Source organism: Poecilia latipinna, unplaced genomic scaffold, assembly GCF_001443285.1.
Source record: "Poecilia latipinna isolate Pla-1442-1.1 unplaced genomic scaffold, P_latipinna-1.0 Scaffold498, whole genome shotgun sequence".
In the NCBI taxonomy this organism is placed as follows: domain Eukaryota; kingdom Metazoa; phylum Chordata; class Actinopteri; order Cyprinodontiformes; family Poeciliidae; genus Poecilia; species Poecilia latipinna.
Window position 1 is genome coordinate 324996 of NW_015113114.1, and position 19223 is coordinate 344218.

At 37.9% G+C, this 19223-nt stretch overlaps 2 protein-coding genes across 3 annotated transcripts in view; one reads left to right on the top strand and one right to left on the bottom strand.

The window, feature by feature from the left end:
- The window catches only part of adamts7 (a disintegrin-like and metallopeptidase (reprolysin type) with thrombospondin type 1 motif, 7), a 154169-nt gene extending 143406 nt beyond the window's left edge, over positions 1-10763 (top strand). For both annotated transcript variants that reach the window (XM_015040163.1, XM_015040164.1), the window contains exon 24: positions 6523-10763. In XM_015040163.1, the coding sequence (XP_014895649.1) occupies positions 6523-6706 (184 nt within the window). In that variant the 3' untranslated portion in view covers positions 6707-10763. The remainder of the gene's footprint in view (positions 1-6522) is intronic.
- Positions 10764-13494: 2731 nt separating this feature from the next.
- On the bottom strand, positions 13495-19223 carry calml4a (calmodulin-like 4a). Its single transcript, XM_015040166.1, has 5 exons — positions 18389-19223; positions 18257-18287; positions 17934-18074; positions 17003-17191; positions 13495-14289 (listed from the first exon to the last, which is right to left on the bottom strand). Exons 1-5 carry the CDS (start codon positions 18389-18391, stop codon positions 14192-14194), a joined length of 462 nt encoding a protein of 153 aa, XP_014895652.1. The 5' UTR covers positions 18392-19223; the 3' UTR covers positions 13495-14191.

Genomic DNA, 19223 nt, shown 5'->3' on the forward strand with positions numbered 1-19223 from the left:
AGGGCTGCAGATCTTTTCTGTGGCGTTGCATCATTAACCAGAGGAGGAGGCAACGGAGAGCGGAGCTTTTTCTGCAGCAGCTGTCCAGCAAGCTGAATATGTTCAGCTCGCAAAGAAAACAGCTGCAGCATCCGAACCTTCCGAATACGGAGAAAATGTGCAGAGCATTTAAAGAATAAGCTGCATTTTCCCTACAACTTTATAATACGGCAACACCGCTGGATGATGTGTGGCTGCAGGCAGTATGGAGGATTGTCATGTCTTTGTTGTTGTTGGACTTAAAGTTTGATTTAAAGTTGATGTGAGACGTTATGAGGATGTGGATGTGTGGTACATCACCTCAGCGTTCAGCTGCAGACCCTGCAGCCATATGATGCCAGTGTGGAGATATAAACATTAATGAATGAAATAAAAATCTACGAATTAGATCGTTTATACACCCACAGCACAGGTTGGAAATACGAGCGTGCAAAAATAAATGTCCGTTTGTTTATTAAATGCATGTTTCAAGAAAAGTGAAATCATTCAAATGTGAGGTTAATGTGTGAAGATATGCAATTCAGATGCATATGTGTTTATTTTTATAAAAGATCTTTGATTGTGGATAATTATTTCAGTATTTGTTGAATTGTTTCACATTTCTGTGTTGCCGCACGACTCGAGTTTAATATTTAATCATCCTGTTTTCATGCCAGCCATTCAGTTATTAGGATGTTTTTCATTCACCTGTATAACCAGGTGAAATTCATTAATCAAATTAATTTATTAAGGACCAGTATATGAAACACCTCACTAAACAAAGGCATAAATGATTATGACATACAGATTCCTGTTTAGACATTTTTACACTGTTCTAATTAAATTGTGTTAAAATTTTCATAAAATTGACATTTTTCTAACGGATCACATACCAATTTTTGATGGACTTTCTTTGGATTAGCTGAATCAGGATCAGCTAATCCTGATTGGATTTCTTTTCCTTTTTTCTTTTTTAAGATATTCTGCTTCCAGGTTATCTGGGGACAACTGAGCGAGTCACCACCTGACAAAAAAATCCACTTCCTTTTTTTTTTTTTTCCTTTAAAAAATTGCTGCCAATATCCATCTACGCGAGACCTTATGTTACAAGTGAGTCACTGAAGTAAACAGAAACAACCAGGAGATTAGGGTAATTTGTTCTCGAAGGCCGTGTTCGTCTCCTCTCAGGCTGACTTTTATCCACTCCCACCCACTGACATTTTCCTTAACATGTTTTATGGATTGAAAATAAACTATGTTGCAAATTGGATTTGTTGTTGTTGTTGTTTTGCGGTAGGAAGACATTTTGAATTAGTTCTCAGGACGTTCCTGGTGAGGCGTCTGTGTCCTCAGGTGAAAAGTTGCATATCCTCACATTTAGAGCTACATTGCAGCATTTCAGCCAAAGGCTCCAGTAACCCTGACTCCGTGGTAAACTGTGGAGTGCGCCATTGGCCTCCTGAAACGCCGGTGGCGGTGTGTTCCTTTTTTATTTGTCACGGCTCGCCTCTCCTCCCCACTCACGACGATTTCTTAAATCCTTCTCCGCGCTTGCAACTGTTCTCCGGGAAATGACACCAGTCAGCTGGCTCGCTTAAGTAAACCTCGACGTTCATGAAGTAGTTTGCATTGAGCAGTCGTGGTTGAATTTGGGCGTGGAGGGGCAGAACATGAGGCCTTGTACGCAAAAATTGCGGTGATGCTGAAAATTTTAAAGGAAAATTGCTTTCTGGTGCGTGTACGCATGGTTTTATATCACTGTATGTTTGAGGGGAGCTGGAAATGGTATATATATATATAATACCATTTCCAGCTTTTGGTTAATGTACACTGTTAGTATAGATCCTGCGAAATGTTATATAAATGAATCTAAAGCAAAAAAAACCTGGTTGTTTTTTACTGATGTAAAAATACGACCTTTGCTTAATGCACTCATCTTTCTCTCTCTGCCCATTTCCAGTGTGATAGCTGTCAATAAGGGTTCTGGTGCCTTTTTTTTTTATTTTTTTTTTTAATTGACATACTTTCCACTAAGTGCATCAATAATTACTCATTTAAATGAGCGCAGACGGCAAGAGCTATTTTGGGAGCAGGTTTTCCAAAGTGCACAGACGTTTTTTTAACACCAGCAATTTGCACGGTGGACTTGACTTTCTTTTCCGTTTAACTAGTTTTAACTGGTTCCCACTTCTTCATTTCATAAACACTTGTATTTCGATTCTTATTAAATAAATATACTCATATTTTGTATTTATCATAAGCAGCCCTGTCTGAGCATGTGTCCATTTTAGTGGAGATCCAGGCTGAAGATGATTTACTATTATTTGTTCTCAGTTGAAGGAACATTAAAAACGACTAATGGGTGAATTTCTATTACAACCAATAACAAAGTGATTAATGTTGATATGCTATATGTGGAATGGCTTTTGTCACGTTTTATTGCTAACAGAGAGACTTTGAGGTTCTGTTTTATTGTATGATTTGTTACGGTAATCAGGTTTTCACCTTTTTAGCTTAGCTTTATTTTCATATTACTCATATTCCTAAAGGAGTTTATTCAACAATCTGTTTTACTGTGTCAGGCTCAGCTGCAGTCTTAGGCTCACATTCAAGTTTATAAATCTTTTTTTTTTTTTTTCATTGTTTTTGATCCAATTCAGGATTTTTATATTTTTTTATTTTTTTTATTTTATTTTTTTTTTTACTATTTTTAGTTTTTTTCCTATTCACTTAGCGGGTCTTGGCAAGTAAACCCTGACATTTGCACTTTTCCAGGGACTCTGTGCTGACCTCTGCATCTGTAGCTGCTCTAAATAAGGAAAAGTTTCCCAACAACAAGGCCACCGTCAGCCTGACAAGTTTTTTGTGCTCAAGGACCAACTCTCATGCACCCACAAGGTACCAGAAATAGTTATTGCAAGTTGCAAGTTTGGGTGGCTTTTAAGCGAACAGGTTCAGACTTCCAGTCATGGATTTAAACCTGGATTCAGGCAACAGAGTTGGATTTTTTTCTTAGATCCAACTCATTTTTCTGAGTGTTACATATGTGGAAAATAATATAAATAGACATTGCCTTTCAAAGGTGACAGTAAACCTTGAAGTTTTTTTTTGTTTTTTTTACATCCTGTCCTGTAAAGGTTTTATTTGATAAAGCTCATTTTTCTTCCGAATGTAAAGCTCTCTAAAATAATTTGTTTGACCTGAACAATCCCTGAAAAGAAGCTTTCTATAACATCTTATTTAAGCCTAAGGGACTCAGTTTTGTTAGTAAAAGCTAAATCACACTTTGATCAAGCTTTAAATAAAATAAAAGAGCAAATAATAAAATCCAGTCCTTGCATATTTTACTAATTGGGGATTAGTTTTTTTTTTTTTTTTTTGCCTTCCTAGATCAATATCCTTAAATTAAAGGTCATATTTATGAGGACTGAAAGATGAGTTCATTTTAAAAGCATTTCATCTTAAAAACATAAACATTGACGGTCTTCTTTTCTGGGCAAAACGTTTTTCTTTTTTTACTCTCCTTCATCACAATTATTGGTTTGCTTCCTCATTATGTGCGTACAATTATTGAAATAGATGATTTCTTCTGTTTTTCTTTACTTTTCTTCCCCCTTCAAACAGATGGTTCAGACATTAGCCACCTGCTGTCTGCCGTCTCCCGCAGCTCTGGAGCCGCAGGTTTACAAATGAAAACATTTTAATCTTTTGTGTTGATGATGATGATGATGATTTGATGCTGCTGTTGATCCGCACATAGACGATTAAATATTTACCCTGATTAAAAGAGTGCTCACTTAAAGGCTAAACTTTTGACACTCAGAGATTTATGGATGTCTGTTGTCAAGTTGAAATGCTGTCTGTTAAAGTCCTTTTCTGTCGCAGGCGTGTTATTAATCACCGGATTGCAGCAGGAAAGTGTGGGCTTTTGTCTGTGTTTTTATTGTGGGAAGATGAAGCATTAGATGGTAAAACAAACTTTACTCCTACAACACAAAGCGCTAATTACAAGGACAGATTGAGCTCCGAAATAGTGAAAATGATTCAAGTTTTTGAATGGAAACAGACAATGAATTTCTTTGAATCTTTTGCTGGATGTTTCTAACTTATTTTTGTTTCTTATGTCTTGTTTTAAAAAACAATATTGTATTTTTTTAATACAGTTTTTTTTTCTTCCCCATGAATCACGTTCAATAAAGGGAATTGGATGAAGATTTGAATGAACAAGATGAAGAAGATTTCATACATCTTAAAAAGTGTCATTTGTGGCTCGGCGGTTTTTGGTTTCTGGTGTTTGTTGCTTTTATTTATGCTTACAGAAAACAGCGAAAGTCTGAAATCTATTACAGTGACAAAAATAGACATTTCCCCTTGTGGAAGTCCAACTGTGCCAATATTGATTTAATGCAGAAGGAGAAAAACATATATATACTAATAGATCTTCTGCACTGCCACAGAAATGTTACGATTTAAGTTTTGCCATGTTGGAGGTACGTAGCTGTGAAAGAGAGCAGCTTAATTAGTCTGAATCAAACTGACAGACGGCAATAACCTCCAAGTTAAAAACTGATGCCATGCTTTGCTGCAGAATGCCTTGTTGAAATGTAGACTGAGTCATTGCATAGAGATTATGCGTGCTGCTTGGAGGGTTTTTAAGAAGCAAATTTGTCTTCATGTTTTGTTTCAGAATCAGAAGCATGTGCACAAAAAAAAAAAAAAAAAGGTTTTAAAAGGTTTCACACCTCCAAATTGCTTTTTACATCTGACCAAGACTTCGGTCACCTTCATAAAACACTTCAATTGGAGCGAGTCCAGTCTGTCTCTGTGGAAGGCTACAAAACTAACGAAGTATTTAATGTGCAGTTTCCTTTGGGTAAATACTGTTTTTCAAACATTGAGATGCCTTCTTCAGTATCGTCTTTTCACTGTGCTGCACTTTCACTGTCGCTTTCTGGACTATTTATGTCACCCAAAACAAAAAGGAAATAAATAACACACATCAGCTGTTAGCAACAGTTTAATTTTCTTTTTGCTTATTGTTTGATAATGAAAAGTGAAGTAAAGAAGTGAGGCAGGATCTCTCTGACATGTTGCTGGTGGTCAGGGTGGATTTCCACGCCAAAAAATATTGATATTAATATAGGTCACAGAGGAATGTTCATAAAATTGAGTGCTTGTTTTTTTTTTGTTTTTTTTTCTTACAAAGGACGAATGTAATCTTTGATTTTTCTCACATTTTTCTTTTTACATTTTGTTCATCTTTTGCACACACTGATCTGTTTCGTCACTCCTCTGATTCCAGACCTGAAAAGTTTAAAGTTTCATAATGTGAACTCTCTTCTAGAAGTGCAGACAGTCTGACTTCCAGCTGAATGACCAAATTACATGTTAAATATACTTTTCATCCGTTTGCTTTTGATGTTGCTTTCAGCTGCGTCAAGCGCCCAAACCTGGTCCTTCACACCGGTTTGCAGGAATACAGGAAACCTTTAAACCCATTGTCACAGAGCTTTCCACGTATTTCTGGGTTTCTTTCAACGGTGGTTTCAAAATGCCCAGCAGCCCGCAAGCCCTTTCCCAAATATAAGCATTAAAGGCGAGTCGGTTCTCTCTGAGTTCACTTTCTCAAATATTGCAGCTTAATTTTCCCACAAGTAGATCAGTCATGAAAGATAATTGAATTTCACTCTCGTCCAACTGTGGCAGATATCCGATCTTTTTTTTTTCTCTCTCTCCTTTTCTTTCGTCCATCAAAGCAGTTGGCTTCCCACCAAAAGTTACAAAGCAAATAAATGTTGCCAAATGGTGTTCAATATTTAACTCGGTCCAACCACAACATCTGCCCAAATGAAATCCAACAAATCCATCCAAACGTGGAAATGGAGTAAAAACATACTGATATAAAATCTGGGAAAAGCAACATGCATCAGTTGATTGTCTCACTTGTTGAGCTACTTTAACAGAGCAACGTTTTGCATATTTCTACTGGTATTTTTACTTTTTTTTTCTTTTCTTTTTTTTTTTCAAGTTTTTGATGCTGGATGTCCTTCTTGTCATCATCCTGATCTTCAGTGTCCTCCACAGATTCCTGTCCTAACTCTGTCTGGCTGACTCAGTGGGGCTCATATTACTTTCAGTCAGGGGGATTGTTCTTTTAGACTCAGCTGAGTTATAGCAAGGGTTTGATCATTTGCACAAAGATTATTTCACATTACAGCCACATTAATTTGCATTCATTAAAAAAAAAAAAAAACTAACCTGGGCAGAAAATTAGCTCAGCATTTCTTAGCTACTTTAATAAGATAAACATAATGCTGGTGTCGTTTTGAAAATTGAGCTAATTCTGGGTTTTGGACTAAGCCCCGTGTGCCTCAAGATCCTGGAAAATCCCCCTGACCAGCTCGGTTTTTCTGCTGGTAGCCTGCCCCAGAAACCATGCAGCCTCTGCTCTCGGTGACCTCTGACGTTTTCATGAGCGTGTGCGTCTCTCTGTCATCCACACAGGAGCGGTTTGCCTTCGCGACCGTCTGGCATCTCGCATCTGTCACACTCTGCGCTCGCTCAGCCGCTGCCACCAGCCAAGCATGCAGGCAAGCTGCTGCAAGACGTGCAGTCAGGACCCCGGCGTCAGCGGCGTGCCTCTCCACTAAGGTCCCGCTCTCCTGGCGTCTCTTCAACCACAGGGTAATAAACCACAGGCCTCTACAGGGAGCCAACCACCGGGACTTCTGCTAACGATTAACAATCAAGTCACTTACACACGACAGAGTTCACCTGGAGCTGATGCGAAGGACAGAATTGCAACAAACCAAGAGCTGAAATATTTGTTTGCACTTTGTGCATCCCGCGTTTTGACGACGACTGTTTAGCAGGTTGGAGTGTTTTACAGAAGATGAGATGCTTTCGTTCGACCCAGTTACAATGCATTAACACACTTAGACAAACCACTAATCTTTTCTGTTGTAGTGCGTGTTTTTTATTTTGATGACTGCAGCAGTCTTAAAACATGCAGCTCAGTGGCTTTTAATATGTGCTACATGTGTTGGGAAGCAAAACCTGTGGTGCATAGCTGATCATGTGTCATTTCATTGAGTCCTGTGCTTTTAGCATTTCTGTTATGCACTAATCTTCTTTTGCATTATGGGTCTCAAACTGTACCTGCTCGAAAAAGGGAGCCTTTCAACATCATGGGTCGGGTCAAAAGTCTGAGGGCTTTCTGAAGCTTTCCAAAGATTGCTACCTATTTGTAGGTTTTCAAATGTTTTGCTGTATGATTTAAAGTGCGGACACAAGGCACCTGAGAGAAACTGTGTTATTACCTGCATGAAGCATGTCCTACCAGGATAAGCTTAAGTGTAAAGCCTGGTTCACACGGCAACAAGTTAAAATTCACGACTCTCAGTTTTCAAAACCTGAGAGTCCCCAAAGGACATTGAAAAATCACAGCTGTATCAGGTTTGGTTAAACAGGCAAAGACGATGAGGAAATTTTACTCATGAAATCTCTCAAAACCTCTCGAGAGTTCAGAGTAAACAAACATGGCCGACGAGGAATAATTAACGGTGTTTTGTGGACATGTTCATAAAAACATGACAGACATCCATGGCAATTTCTATGGACGTCTGGTGGCAGAGGTTTGGTTTTCTGTATTTTGAATTATCCTCCATCTTGGATTGCCTTATTAGTCCAAGATGGAGGATTATTAACAAGGCAGTGATAAATCAGAGGATTATCTTCAGAACCATCATAATATTTGGAATATCCTTAAGATTGGCGAGTCGGATCAAAAATTGGCGTAATTATCTTGACATGTGAACCCCTGAATTCACAATGTGTTCATGTGTCAGACTGAAGTTTCTAATTAGATCAACAAATTCTTTCTAGACATGAAATGAATTACAGTCAAAGTTCAACACTCAAAAGGCTTCCACCTCCAGAACCGTTTGCAGAAACCAGGGATTTTTCCTGCTTTCTAAGGCTGCGTTTGAGAAAGTCTACAAGCTTTTTCAGGTTAGCAGCGACTAGAATTCAGTTTTACAGTTAAACACAGCGAAATGGTCACGAGGTTTATGTCCAGAAAACCAGGTTTTAATTGCGACTGCACCCGATAGAACAAAACCTACCGAGATGCCTTTATTGAAAGTTGTAACTAGAGCCGATTTTAAAAGTTTGTAGTAAGTTTGTAGCTACAAAGCACAGCTGTTGTGTCAGAATCATTGGTTATAGGTTTTATTGGCTAAAATTACGCTTTTTTACTTTTACAATGGTAAGTTCCTCAATCGTTGAGCGAGAGTTTGCTAGAAACGCTGGCGGTGCGAGTCGGTGCTTCTTATCTTCAGCAGACCTGGTTTGGAGCCGACAGTGGGAAAAAAATCACCAGATGTTTATAGTCTGGATAAAAAACAAATATTCTGGGCTTATCGTCGTCATGTGTTGATTAACCAGCTGGTATCCACTAATGAAGAGGGTTTTTTTTTTTTTTTTTACCACAGTTAAAAACACACGTATATCCATGTTTGCTCTCATTCAGAACCAAACATTTTAAGCTCTCAGTAAAATGGCTGTAACTCATTTTATCTTTACGTTTTTGCCTTCGAACGACCCGGCGTCACCAGAACATGACAGAACCTCCAAACGGCTTCATGTGAAAATCTGACGCCTTTGGAAAGCTTCAACAGAGGCTGAGCAGTTTGCCCTGACACATTGAGTTTTATGTGGCTTGTTAATTAACAGAACCTCCACCAAAGCATCAGCGAGGACCATTGAAAATATAATTTCCAGGCTGCATTCAAAGGACAAATATCTCAAGTATCTCAGGAGCATTCAACCAAGAGTTCAGCTGGATCACTATTTGTATGTTGTTGTTTTCGTCTATTCATTATCAGAGCTGCCTTAAAAGTAAATTCTCCTTTTTGATCTAAATGAATTTTTAACTCCTGTGGTTGGCTCAAGGCTCAGGATCAATTCAGGCAGTTTTCAAGTTGGATCAACTCTGACAGACACACTGGTCTTCAGGATTTATATTGGCATACTGTGTTTGAAGCTTTTCAAAAAGCAAATATAAACATTGTCAGGCCTTTGAAAGCACACCTCTGAGCCATCATCCTGAAGAGCTCTTCATCTGGTCACCATTTTGATTTTTTTTCTTAAGGGTACCATTGATCTTAGCAGGAAAGTGAAACCAGCTCCAAACTATCTGCTTATAATTTACAAGATTTTATTACACACATTTTTATCAGAGATTTATGTCAGAAGTACCAGCAGCACGCAGATTCAATGCGGTCAAAAAATCTAGAAAAAAAAAATTACAAACGCCACCTGCATTTTGGCACCGAGTAACCAACCAAAATGTGTCCAGTGCTGAAATCTGAAAAACTAAGATCAAGTGCATGTTTTATTTTCTGTTAATGAGCAGGAATCTGTAGGAGGTGTAGCAATCCCACCATCAACACCATGACAGCAGAATATATAACGTGGTTAAGAGAAGCAGAGTTTATACATCCGTTTTTGATATGCAGTTTGTCCCGTCAGTCGGCTCAGTAATCTGCATAAATTAGGACAGAACAATAATGGCACAAAGCTGGAACATGAGAGGTTATATTAGCTCATTGTTTCCAATCTCTTTTTGTTTTGTTTTATGATCCCAGGCCTCATTGTGAAACTTGGTCTGCTCACCACTTACAGCTGCATGGTTGCAGTTCTTCGCTGAATTCAGGACTGTTTTGCTAAGAGACTCTTTGTAACTCATGTTATAGCAGCATTTAAGAGCTTTCACAAACATTTAATTTTTCAAGAAAAAGCAGACATTTTTGATGAGATACGAACATTCGTTTGCATTGGTAAGACGTGTGAGTTTGTGTGAATAAAGCGTCTGCCTGTGCTACCATCTGCAGAAACTCAGAATGCCACAAAGTAAGAGAGTAACTCGTCTTGAAAAGATGCTCAGAGTGATGAACTGATTTAGCTTTAAAGTTCCTGTTTTCCAACAGCAGCCTTAGGGGGAAAAAAAATCTGCTTTAGCTCCAGCTCTAGTCCAAAGCTCCCAGCTTCGGTGCAGATAACCTCTAAAGACGCCAGAGAAACGCTGGAGCCGGCACTCGGAGGTAATCAGGTAGCTCACACTCAAAGGAACATCTGCTCTGGCTTCATCTCTGAAGCTCAGTGGTTTTGTCCAGCGTTTTTTTATATATATATGCAGCCTTTGAAGCAGAAGCTAATGCCCACGTTCAAAACGCCCCAATTCTTTATTTTTATATCACGCTCTGGTTTTTTTCAGAGCCCTTTTCATGCTGCGTGTTCCTGACACCGCTGTCTCTGTTATGTTTTTCTCAGTTTGGTTGAACAGCAGTTGGTTGTAAAGATGTAACAGACTAGAGGTGGGCTTTATAAACGCTTCAGCTTGTTAAATGGCCGCAGCAGCTTGTAAAAAAAAAAAAGGCTACATGAAATAGTCTAAGAGGTTATAGTTGTTTCCCTTTGGTTTTACCGCACAGGTTTGTGTTTTTTTTTTTTTTTACTGTCAGAGTAAATGTTTAAGAAAATCGAAGCTACAGGTATATTTGGTGCTAGGAGCTGCACAGGCTCCACTTGTTCTGGTGCCAGTTTCAGGTATTGGCGGGCCCAGTGCCGTCTCAACTTGAGTAGTGAACCATTTGGTGTTTCTAATCCTGGTTAAGCTCTCAGTTTGAAGTAAATGCAGTGTGCTAGAGTACTGCTTCTTTTTAAATGATTGTCAAACGTCTCAACAAAAAAAAAAAAAAGGGGGGGGAAAAAGACACTATATTTTATCATGTTATGTAAGAGCAGTTAATGGGTAAATGTGTATTACTCCATATATGTACACGCTGTGGTTTCTGCTTTAAAAGTGTTTGTTTGATCCCGTCGAAGCTGCAGCGGTACCTTCGAATGTTTCTGCACTTCTTCGTCTTTAACATAGAAAGTTTAAACAACGTCCGAAGGACATCTCTGTACCTCCGCCTTCACGTGGCTGATGGTTTCTCTAAACGGATGAACGTTTCCTCTGAAAGGAAAATCATTTTCAGTGAAAGCAGTGCTCCTTTTTTCATGTTCAACAGGCCTTGTAAAATAAACAAACGAAACGTCTCCTTTTATAAAACCGTCCTGTGTGTTGCGAGTTGTTTTTTTGTTTTTTTTCCATTTCTGACGCCTCAGGTGAAGCGGTGCCGTGGAGAATACGAATTATGGAGAAAATGTGATTTTACCCTCTACGTGCTCTTATCAGTCAACTGTACTCAAACCCATGGAGCGTATTTACACCCTGCATAAGAGTTCAATAAATATTTTAATGCTATTTTTTTTTTTTTAAAGCAAAGGGGGAAAAAATGCAAACATGTTATCTTCAAGAAAGAATCTCCTCTTTGCCTCCTTTTTTCTCATTGGCAGAGAGAAAGCCTCCTCCTGAAACTTCAGGAGAGTTGGGTTCAGAAAGATGCAGAAGTTTCTGTCAGTGCGTCCAGTACCGGTTAGTGCCAAAGGAATAAACTTTGACCTAGATTTTTTTTCCAAATTATGCAAAAAGCGACTTGGAATTGCACGTTCCCCAAGAATGCCCTGGACAAGGCGACGCCGCCTCATCGTGACCCTCAGAAGGTCAAAACCTTTTCCTGTTCCATCCTTGGTGCTGCGACTCACTTTGTTTTAATGTTCCTTTGTTTTCTTTACCAAATCTCTCTCAAGTTACCAATGAGTCCCTTTAAACTTCAGGCAGCAGTGAAATGTTTAATAAACATTTATCCTTTAATCAGTTTAGTTCATTTCAAATTCAGCAGTGCAGAATTAGTGTCAGTCTATTGTTTTAATCATGTTTAAGTTGCGTTTCACGTTATTAACTTGTTATGAAATAAACGGGAGATCATCCATCCTCCCGTTTATCGTCTCCCTCTCATCTGACTCCTGGTGTTGTGGTGTTTTCTATGTTTTGGGGTGAAATATATTTTAAGAGCTGGTTTATTAATTAGTGCATCCTCTGCATGTAATTCACAAAGCCGAGTTGCAAATAGTAAAATTTTACTCCGGGCTTTGTTTGTTCCCCTCATTTTGGTTCTTATTCATATAGTTGCTTTCGATTTGTATGAACTCTTTTCTGTGACACCTGTTCCACCCCATCGTCCACCTCGCCATCATCTTCAACCAATTAATATTAAGTACACTTGATTATGTGCAAGTAATCTGATTGATAGAATAAGTTTTAACAAGAATTCACTTGGTCCCCTTTGCTTCATTAGTTGACGTATGGAAACTTTTTTTCACATGGAGAATTAATTCTTCAGGCATAATTTCAGACACATTTTGAAAACCTGATTATTGATAAATAGCAACGTATCTCAGCATCGATCCACACTTCACTTTTCTGTCTGCTGTCTAGCAACAAAACATGTGTGTGTGGTAAACGTAAGGGTTTATTTTCAACGTCTTTCATACTGTGCAACAAAGCTGATTTAAAAAGAAAAGGTCAAGAAGCTTAGCTTTTATTTACAAAAGTGTTCACAATATGGAAAAAGCTGACTCCAAAGCTGAAACAATCTCCTAATTAAGAGGTGCTGAATGATTCTTTCCTATAGATTGTGTTTATACTAAGGTAAAGAGAGTTTTAACATTAACAAACCTCTAAAGCGATAGGGTTAGGGTAATAATCTTCTCTTATGAAGCCTCTAAGCAGCACTAAGGCAAGCTGGTGTTTGCAGTTTATCTTGTGTCACAGAGGGAATGCCACAGGGGAAAGGCGACGTTTCTGCTGATGCTGTAAAATATTTTTCTGTTCATTATTTGTTTTCTCTGCAGTTTGTGAGATATTAAAGAGGATTATAGAGGCTCTTAGATGACATTATCACCTACTAAAAACTGCTGGGTTTTAATGTGGAAGCTATATAGATAATGGTTCACCATTTCCCATAGTGGATAACTTCAAAGTGCTCTCTCAACATTTTTGTGCAACTTTCTAATGGTATTTGAAGCAGACACGATGCCATAAGCTGGTCATGACTGGAGTCAAAACAACAATCAGAAGAATTCAAAGAACCACCTGTAGGGAGATTTATGAAGATCTCTCTCAATAAAACTGAGAGTTGTGTCCTCAGCTGCTGTGAACTCCCTACAAACAACCCAGAACTCCACCGATGAGGAGAAATCTTGCCAAAGCTTTTGAGGTTCCAGGAGAACAAGCGGACAACGCAAGGTAATTTTACTTATATAGCACATTTTCAGCAACAAGGCAGTTCAAAGTGGACAACATTTTGGTCTACTTGGACCAAGAGTGAGAAAAGTGGACCGCTCACCACCAGAAGAAAATCACAAACAGGAAAGTGCAGAGGTGGGAACATCGTCTGATGTTTGGCTTATGCCAGTGGGGGACTTCATGTAATCAAAGAAAAGATGAGTGGAAACTATTCCTATTTTCATTTGTATTTATTTCACATAGGTGCATTAGAAATCTATTTATGAAGAAAAACATTAATACCACCAAAAAGTGCATTTATTAGTGAACACTGGCACTAAATACAAGTAACAAGAAGATCAACACATACAAGAGTAGTTTGATGTAACTCCAAATATCAAACTCTGATTTTGATCAATTTTAAAATAAAAGCAGATCATTTTTTTCTCCAAATCTATACTACTTGAACAGTTTTATTAATCCCTTGTCTGTCTTTTTTCTGATCTGAAACAAATCTGTTGAGTGAATCTACAAATGAGTCTTGATGTATTAATATTGTTTTATTACATATTTTTTTCTACACAGACTGAGTTTAGCTAAATAAATACAAGTCATGAACACAAATGTGTTGAAAGCATATCAAGAAAAATGTTATTTTCAAATTATAAATTTAATGGTAAGTTTACAAATGTCCAACCCCAGAGGAACATTAAAAGATAGTTTGTTAGAATACAGATTTCAAAACAAAATGTAAGCATGTCAATTTAGATTAGCACAATAATATTATGAAGTATTCTACAGCATGCAGTGCTGATTCATGAAGAAAGTACTCAAGTGTTAAGGTAAATAATATCTTTTGATTTGATCAAGGGCCTCTGTCTGAAGCACTGAAGAGTTAGGATTTCCACAAAGTTGAAAAAAAATCAAGATTGTTGTGTCTCCAGTTCAATTTAAACCACTTTCATTTGATGATTGACTTTTTTTGTTTACCTGAAATCATCAATAATCGACTGGTGGCAGTGTCACCATTTGAGTAAACGCTTCATAGTTAATAACACCGTTTGACTTGACGTTTGCTTCTTTGAAGAGGTCGTCCACTGAAGGAAGAAAAGAGAAAAGAAACAACAGATTTAAATATGATTTTAGACCAAGAAGGCTTTCAAAGCTACGCCAAGTATTTCAGTCATTTAAGGCTTTTTAGGTTTTTGTTTGTTTGTATTTTACGGTTCGTTGTGTTACCAGCAAAGTTGAAGTTTGAATCCATGTTAAAACAGACAGAAAAAAAAAATAGGAATGTATTTTCTAAAATTCTCAATTATTTCTCTAGTTCTGCTCGTATAGACTTCAAGTCTCATAAAATAATTGCTTTTGCAGAAATTAACCAGTAGGGACGCAGCAATGTAGCAATTCTCATGATGTTTTTTTTTTTTTTAACAAAAATGAACCCACTGCCTTTTACGTGCTCTGTGCCCAAATTTTTGAATAAAGCAGCAGGATAAGTATTAGATTTACTGCTGTGTGCCAGACATGAATCTGACTAGTAGCTCACTGTGCTCTGTCCCTTAGAAACTGGGATTAAATTGTACAATTTTAGGTAATTTGTGTAAAGTGTTTAATCTGAATATTACACAAGATGAATGAATGTTATTTTTGCATGTATAATGTTCCAGGAGATAATCTGCACCAGGATGATCAAAAGAGACCAAGGAGTGATTAAGCATGCCACACACACACAGACGCAAAAAAAAAAGAAAAAAAAAAAGACAAGTCTTTCTAATCTGGCTTTTTATAAAGCCTTACAACCTCTGCAAATATGTCCAGAATCCTTAAATAGCTGCATTATAGCAGTACAGGAACCCGGGTCCCTTTTTGTAATTTTTTTTTTTTTTTTTTTTTTTTTTGTCAAAGTCCAAAGCTCTGTTGTCTGCTCTTTTAGTGTAGGGGGCATTAATATTCAGCAGTTCAGAGATCCACTAACTTGATGGTTGTTTTCCCGCTGAGACTGAGTCAGGCTTTTTAACTATGAGCTGCTTAATGTGCATGGCACCCACCCAGTGACACCCACCCAGTGACAGTGCTTAGAGTTACATGAAGCCTGCAACTGTTTGAATAAGAGGGCTTTGAAAGGCTCCAAACACCTCTGGAGATTTACCCAGACGTTACCATCCCCTCTGTGTGTGTCGTCCCATCAAACCTCGCAGCTTGGGATTCATAGTTGTTGCCATCAGAAACGACACAAGAGATATTCTACTGTGTCTGTAAAAAAGATTTAGGGAAATATTTAAATAACGGCTTGGCAGTTTGGGGAATGCATTACACATTTTTATTTTAAGTACAAGAATAATGTTACTTAGGGTATGAATAGTGGAATAGTTTTTTTTTTTTTTTTTTAATAACTGTTATGGAAACAAACTGAACTGACTTCTTTAATTAGTACTAAAGGCAAAATAACAAAAATAAAGAACCGTTTTGCTTTTAACCAGCTGGATTTGTGGTAATGAAAGCTGACAAAGTGGCATCCTGCAAATGTCCTTTTAATGTGATCTGGAGAGAAGGCTCCTAATAAAATGTAAGGAAGGACCGGTCTTCCAACGAAATGAACCGATGAAAAGGTTTGAATTGAAACCTTTTCATTTAAAAAAAAAAATGAAATTGTCGTTAATTTTTTTTAGCAATGACAATAAACACATCCATGTCCATACCAACTAAGGTAGAACGGAATAAAAACATCCTTTACTCTCCTGCAAAGGACAATAAATAAATGTCTTTCTATTTCGCCAAATGTGGGGAAATTCAGGTGTAAAAGTTCACACCAAAAAGTTCTTAGTGTTAAAGGCAATATATAAAAAACAAAAAATTTACAAAACGTGCTTTTTTTATTTAAGCACCACCGATTTCTCGTACCCTCTGAGGTTCTGCAGAAATATATGGGTGTTGAACATTTCTCAATATAACTGCTACAATAAACTGTTCTTTTTCTAACCTCCTGCAGACGCGACCTGCGTTGCAGCACCGAGTCAAGATTCAACATGATCGACAAGAACCAACGTGTAAAATCAGCATTTTCAGTTTTAGTTATTTTTCTTGCTGTTATAATATGATAAAAGTACTTTTGTTGGTGCCTTCTGTACAGATGGCGTATCCATCAGGAAACGCCAAGATGGCATGATGAGCGCAGCCCCTCAAATTGTGATGGAACTGCAGTTAAAAAAAATAATAATTTGTTGATAGAAAAAACTCCTTTTTTAGACACTGAGGTTGTTTGGGCAGATGGGGAAAGAACATTTCCATACTTTAATGGAGGCGAACAGCTTGTGAGTTGTCAGGGAGTCACAGAGCTGAAGTCAAAAGCCAAACTCATTCTGATTGTTTTTTTATATATATCATTACAAAACATGATGAAGATACAATAAATGTATCCAGAAATTTGGTGAATTGTCAATTTAGATAAGAGCAGGAGTCTGGACAAAAGTTAATACTTTTACTACTGATATTTTTTTTGTCTTATCTAAAGTCATGTAAGAAAATGTAAGAGCACACACCATTTTATCAGTCCTTTGACTCTGGCATCTCTGGCAGGATACAACAGCTTTAAAGAGATGTGCGCTTTTCACTCTTAGCTGAACAAAATGTTCAAAAAATACCAACCACTTAAAACAATATTGTTAAATTACCTTAAACGTAGTCAGTTTTATTGCAACACGCAGCTAGAGTACTACAGTGACATGTGAAATCAGCATGTTATTGTTGCTAATCAAAGGATTTTGGTCAAATTAACTCAATATGAGTCAGTTTGCTAGAACAATTTACCTTCTTTGTTTGTGAGTTTCTCTCCTAAGGTGGTCAGCTTGGCCCGCAGCTCGGCTGCCTGGATCTGTCCTTTCTTCTGCTTGTCCGTCATCCTAAAGGCCTCCAGGATTTCATTCTTTGGGTCTTCCTGCTGCATCTGCCTGTGCATCATGATCAGGAAGGTAGAGAAGTCTACCTCGCCTGTCTTTCCTAAACAGACATTATGTTCATTCACCACATGCAGTCAAAACATGAGTGTTACAAAGCGACGTGCGTGTGTGTGTCTGTACATTCTTCTTATTTCGGCATATTTTTAAACCACCTGTAGCTCCTAGGAGCCAAACGTTCTTGCATCTGTTTCATGTGGTTTTGATCAATATCTCAGGATTTGCACAGGTCTTTTTAAATGTGTCAAAAGAATGAGAAAAACACTCCGACACTCCGAAGGCTCCGCCTTAAAAGCACCTTCTGAAAGAGAAGCACATTACCTGAAAGCTATATAGTTACGGATAAAAATAAAAAATAAAAAAGAAAGAAAGCAGAGCCTGAGAAATGTCAAGCTTCCAGCTTGTCTCTCATTGTTGGTTATAAAATCCTGTTTTCTGATTGTCAAATTGGGGTATCTGTTATTTTTCACAGATTCAGCAAAATCTTTAGGCTCCGGCTGCTGGAAGCAAAGTGCCTTAAGGCCTTATTTCAGTAACTTACTGAAATAGTCTGGTTCAGGACTTAAAATTGCATGGAAAAAAAACAACTAATGAAACCCTGGAGAACCGATAACGACAACATTTGTATATTCTCAGAAAGTGTGAGTAACAGGAAGCAAAAAGTGAATAAGAACTTTCGAATCATGTTTAAGAGAAGGTTAAACCAAAGCGACTGTCCTGAGTGGAGAACCTGAAGGGTTAACAGTTAAACATTACATTTCAATCTTTATTCTCAGTGTACGTACCGATTTTGTGGACAAGAAGATGCCTTTCTATTTCACCAGGCGTGGGGCTTGTTCCCAGGCAGCGCATAACTGTTATCAGGTCTTTTGACTCGATTTTACTCTTCTGCTTTTTGTCGTACAAGGCGAAGCATTCTTTGAACTCTGCAAAGAGAAAACGGTACAAATGTTACTACGTGTTCCTAAATAAAGCAAAGAAGCTGGTCGAGACTGATTTGAGTAAAGATGTTTAGCTGATTTTTTTAATTTGATCCTTAAGTATCAAGAAACGGTTAAGTGATTGTATAAGGAAGTGCGAAGGAAAACAAAACACAAACAGCTCTTACCGCTAATTTGAGCTGGTGTGAAGAATTTAGCCTGCAGAGCAACAAGAGCTTCGTGTTAGTTGTCATGTAAACGAGACTGATTCATGTTAAAATATACAAGAAGCCTTTAGGGAGATTCTTTCTTTCTCTTACCATTTCTAAAGCTGCTGCGCTTCCTTCCTGGAAGAAGAGTGTGCTCTGTTACCAGCGTCACCTGTGCCTCCACCTGTCTAAAGTCCAGCTGCAATGGACTGTAGTGCAATTTAATACGTGTTGCTATGGAAACGCTGATACCAGATCCAACAGGCCGCACTGGCCCTTTCCTTACCACTCCCACATAAAGAAAAAGTCAGCAGTAGCACAGAATCACCAAATACTTCAACATGAAAGGATGACTATGTGGGGAAAACAAAGGCTTATATGCTTAAGGCCCATTCAAATCAAATCAAGGTAAATTACTCATAGCCCCAGATGAGAAGCTGAAGGCTTGTTTGTCTCCAACTATTATCCCAGCAGTTTGTGCACCCTGCTGCTTGCTATAGGCTCCAAACCCCTGCAGCCGTGCAGCAGGTGGAATGAGAGAAACTAGGCCAACAGAGTGGGATTAGTGACAGAATGCACTGATGAGAAACACTTCCCGTCTCCTAGCCGAAGCTTGAAATATGCCAAAATTGCAAAATGAAGGGGAAAGGGGGCTTTGTTTAAAGCAAAAAGAAAAAAAAAAAAAAAATGCCTCATTTTCTTTTATTGTTGTTTAGCTATAATATTAGCTTGCTGCAAAAAACAATGTCTCACCAACTTTTTTTTAGGGCAAATATCTTAGTATTCCTGAAATAAGACAAAACCAACTTACCAGTATCTTTTCAGAAAGACATAGAAGCTTTTTTTAAAGTCACTAAGTGTTTAATACTGATGGAAAAAGAACTTGCTCCATTGGCAGATTATTTCACTTACAAGACATTTTTCCCACGTTTTAAGTGAAAATATC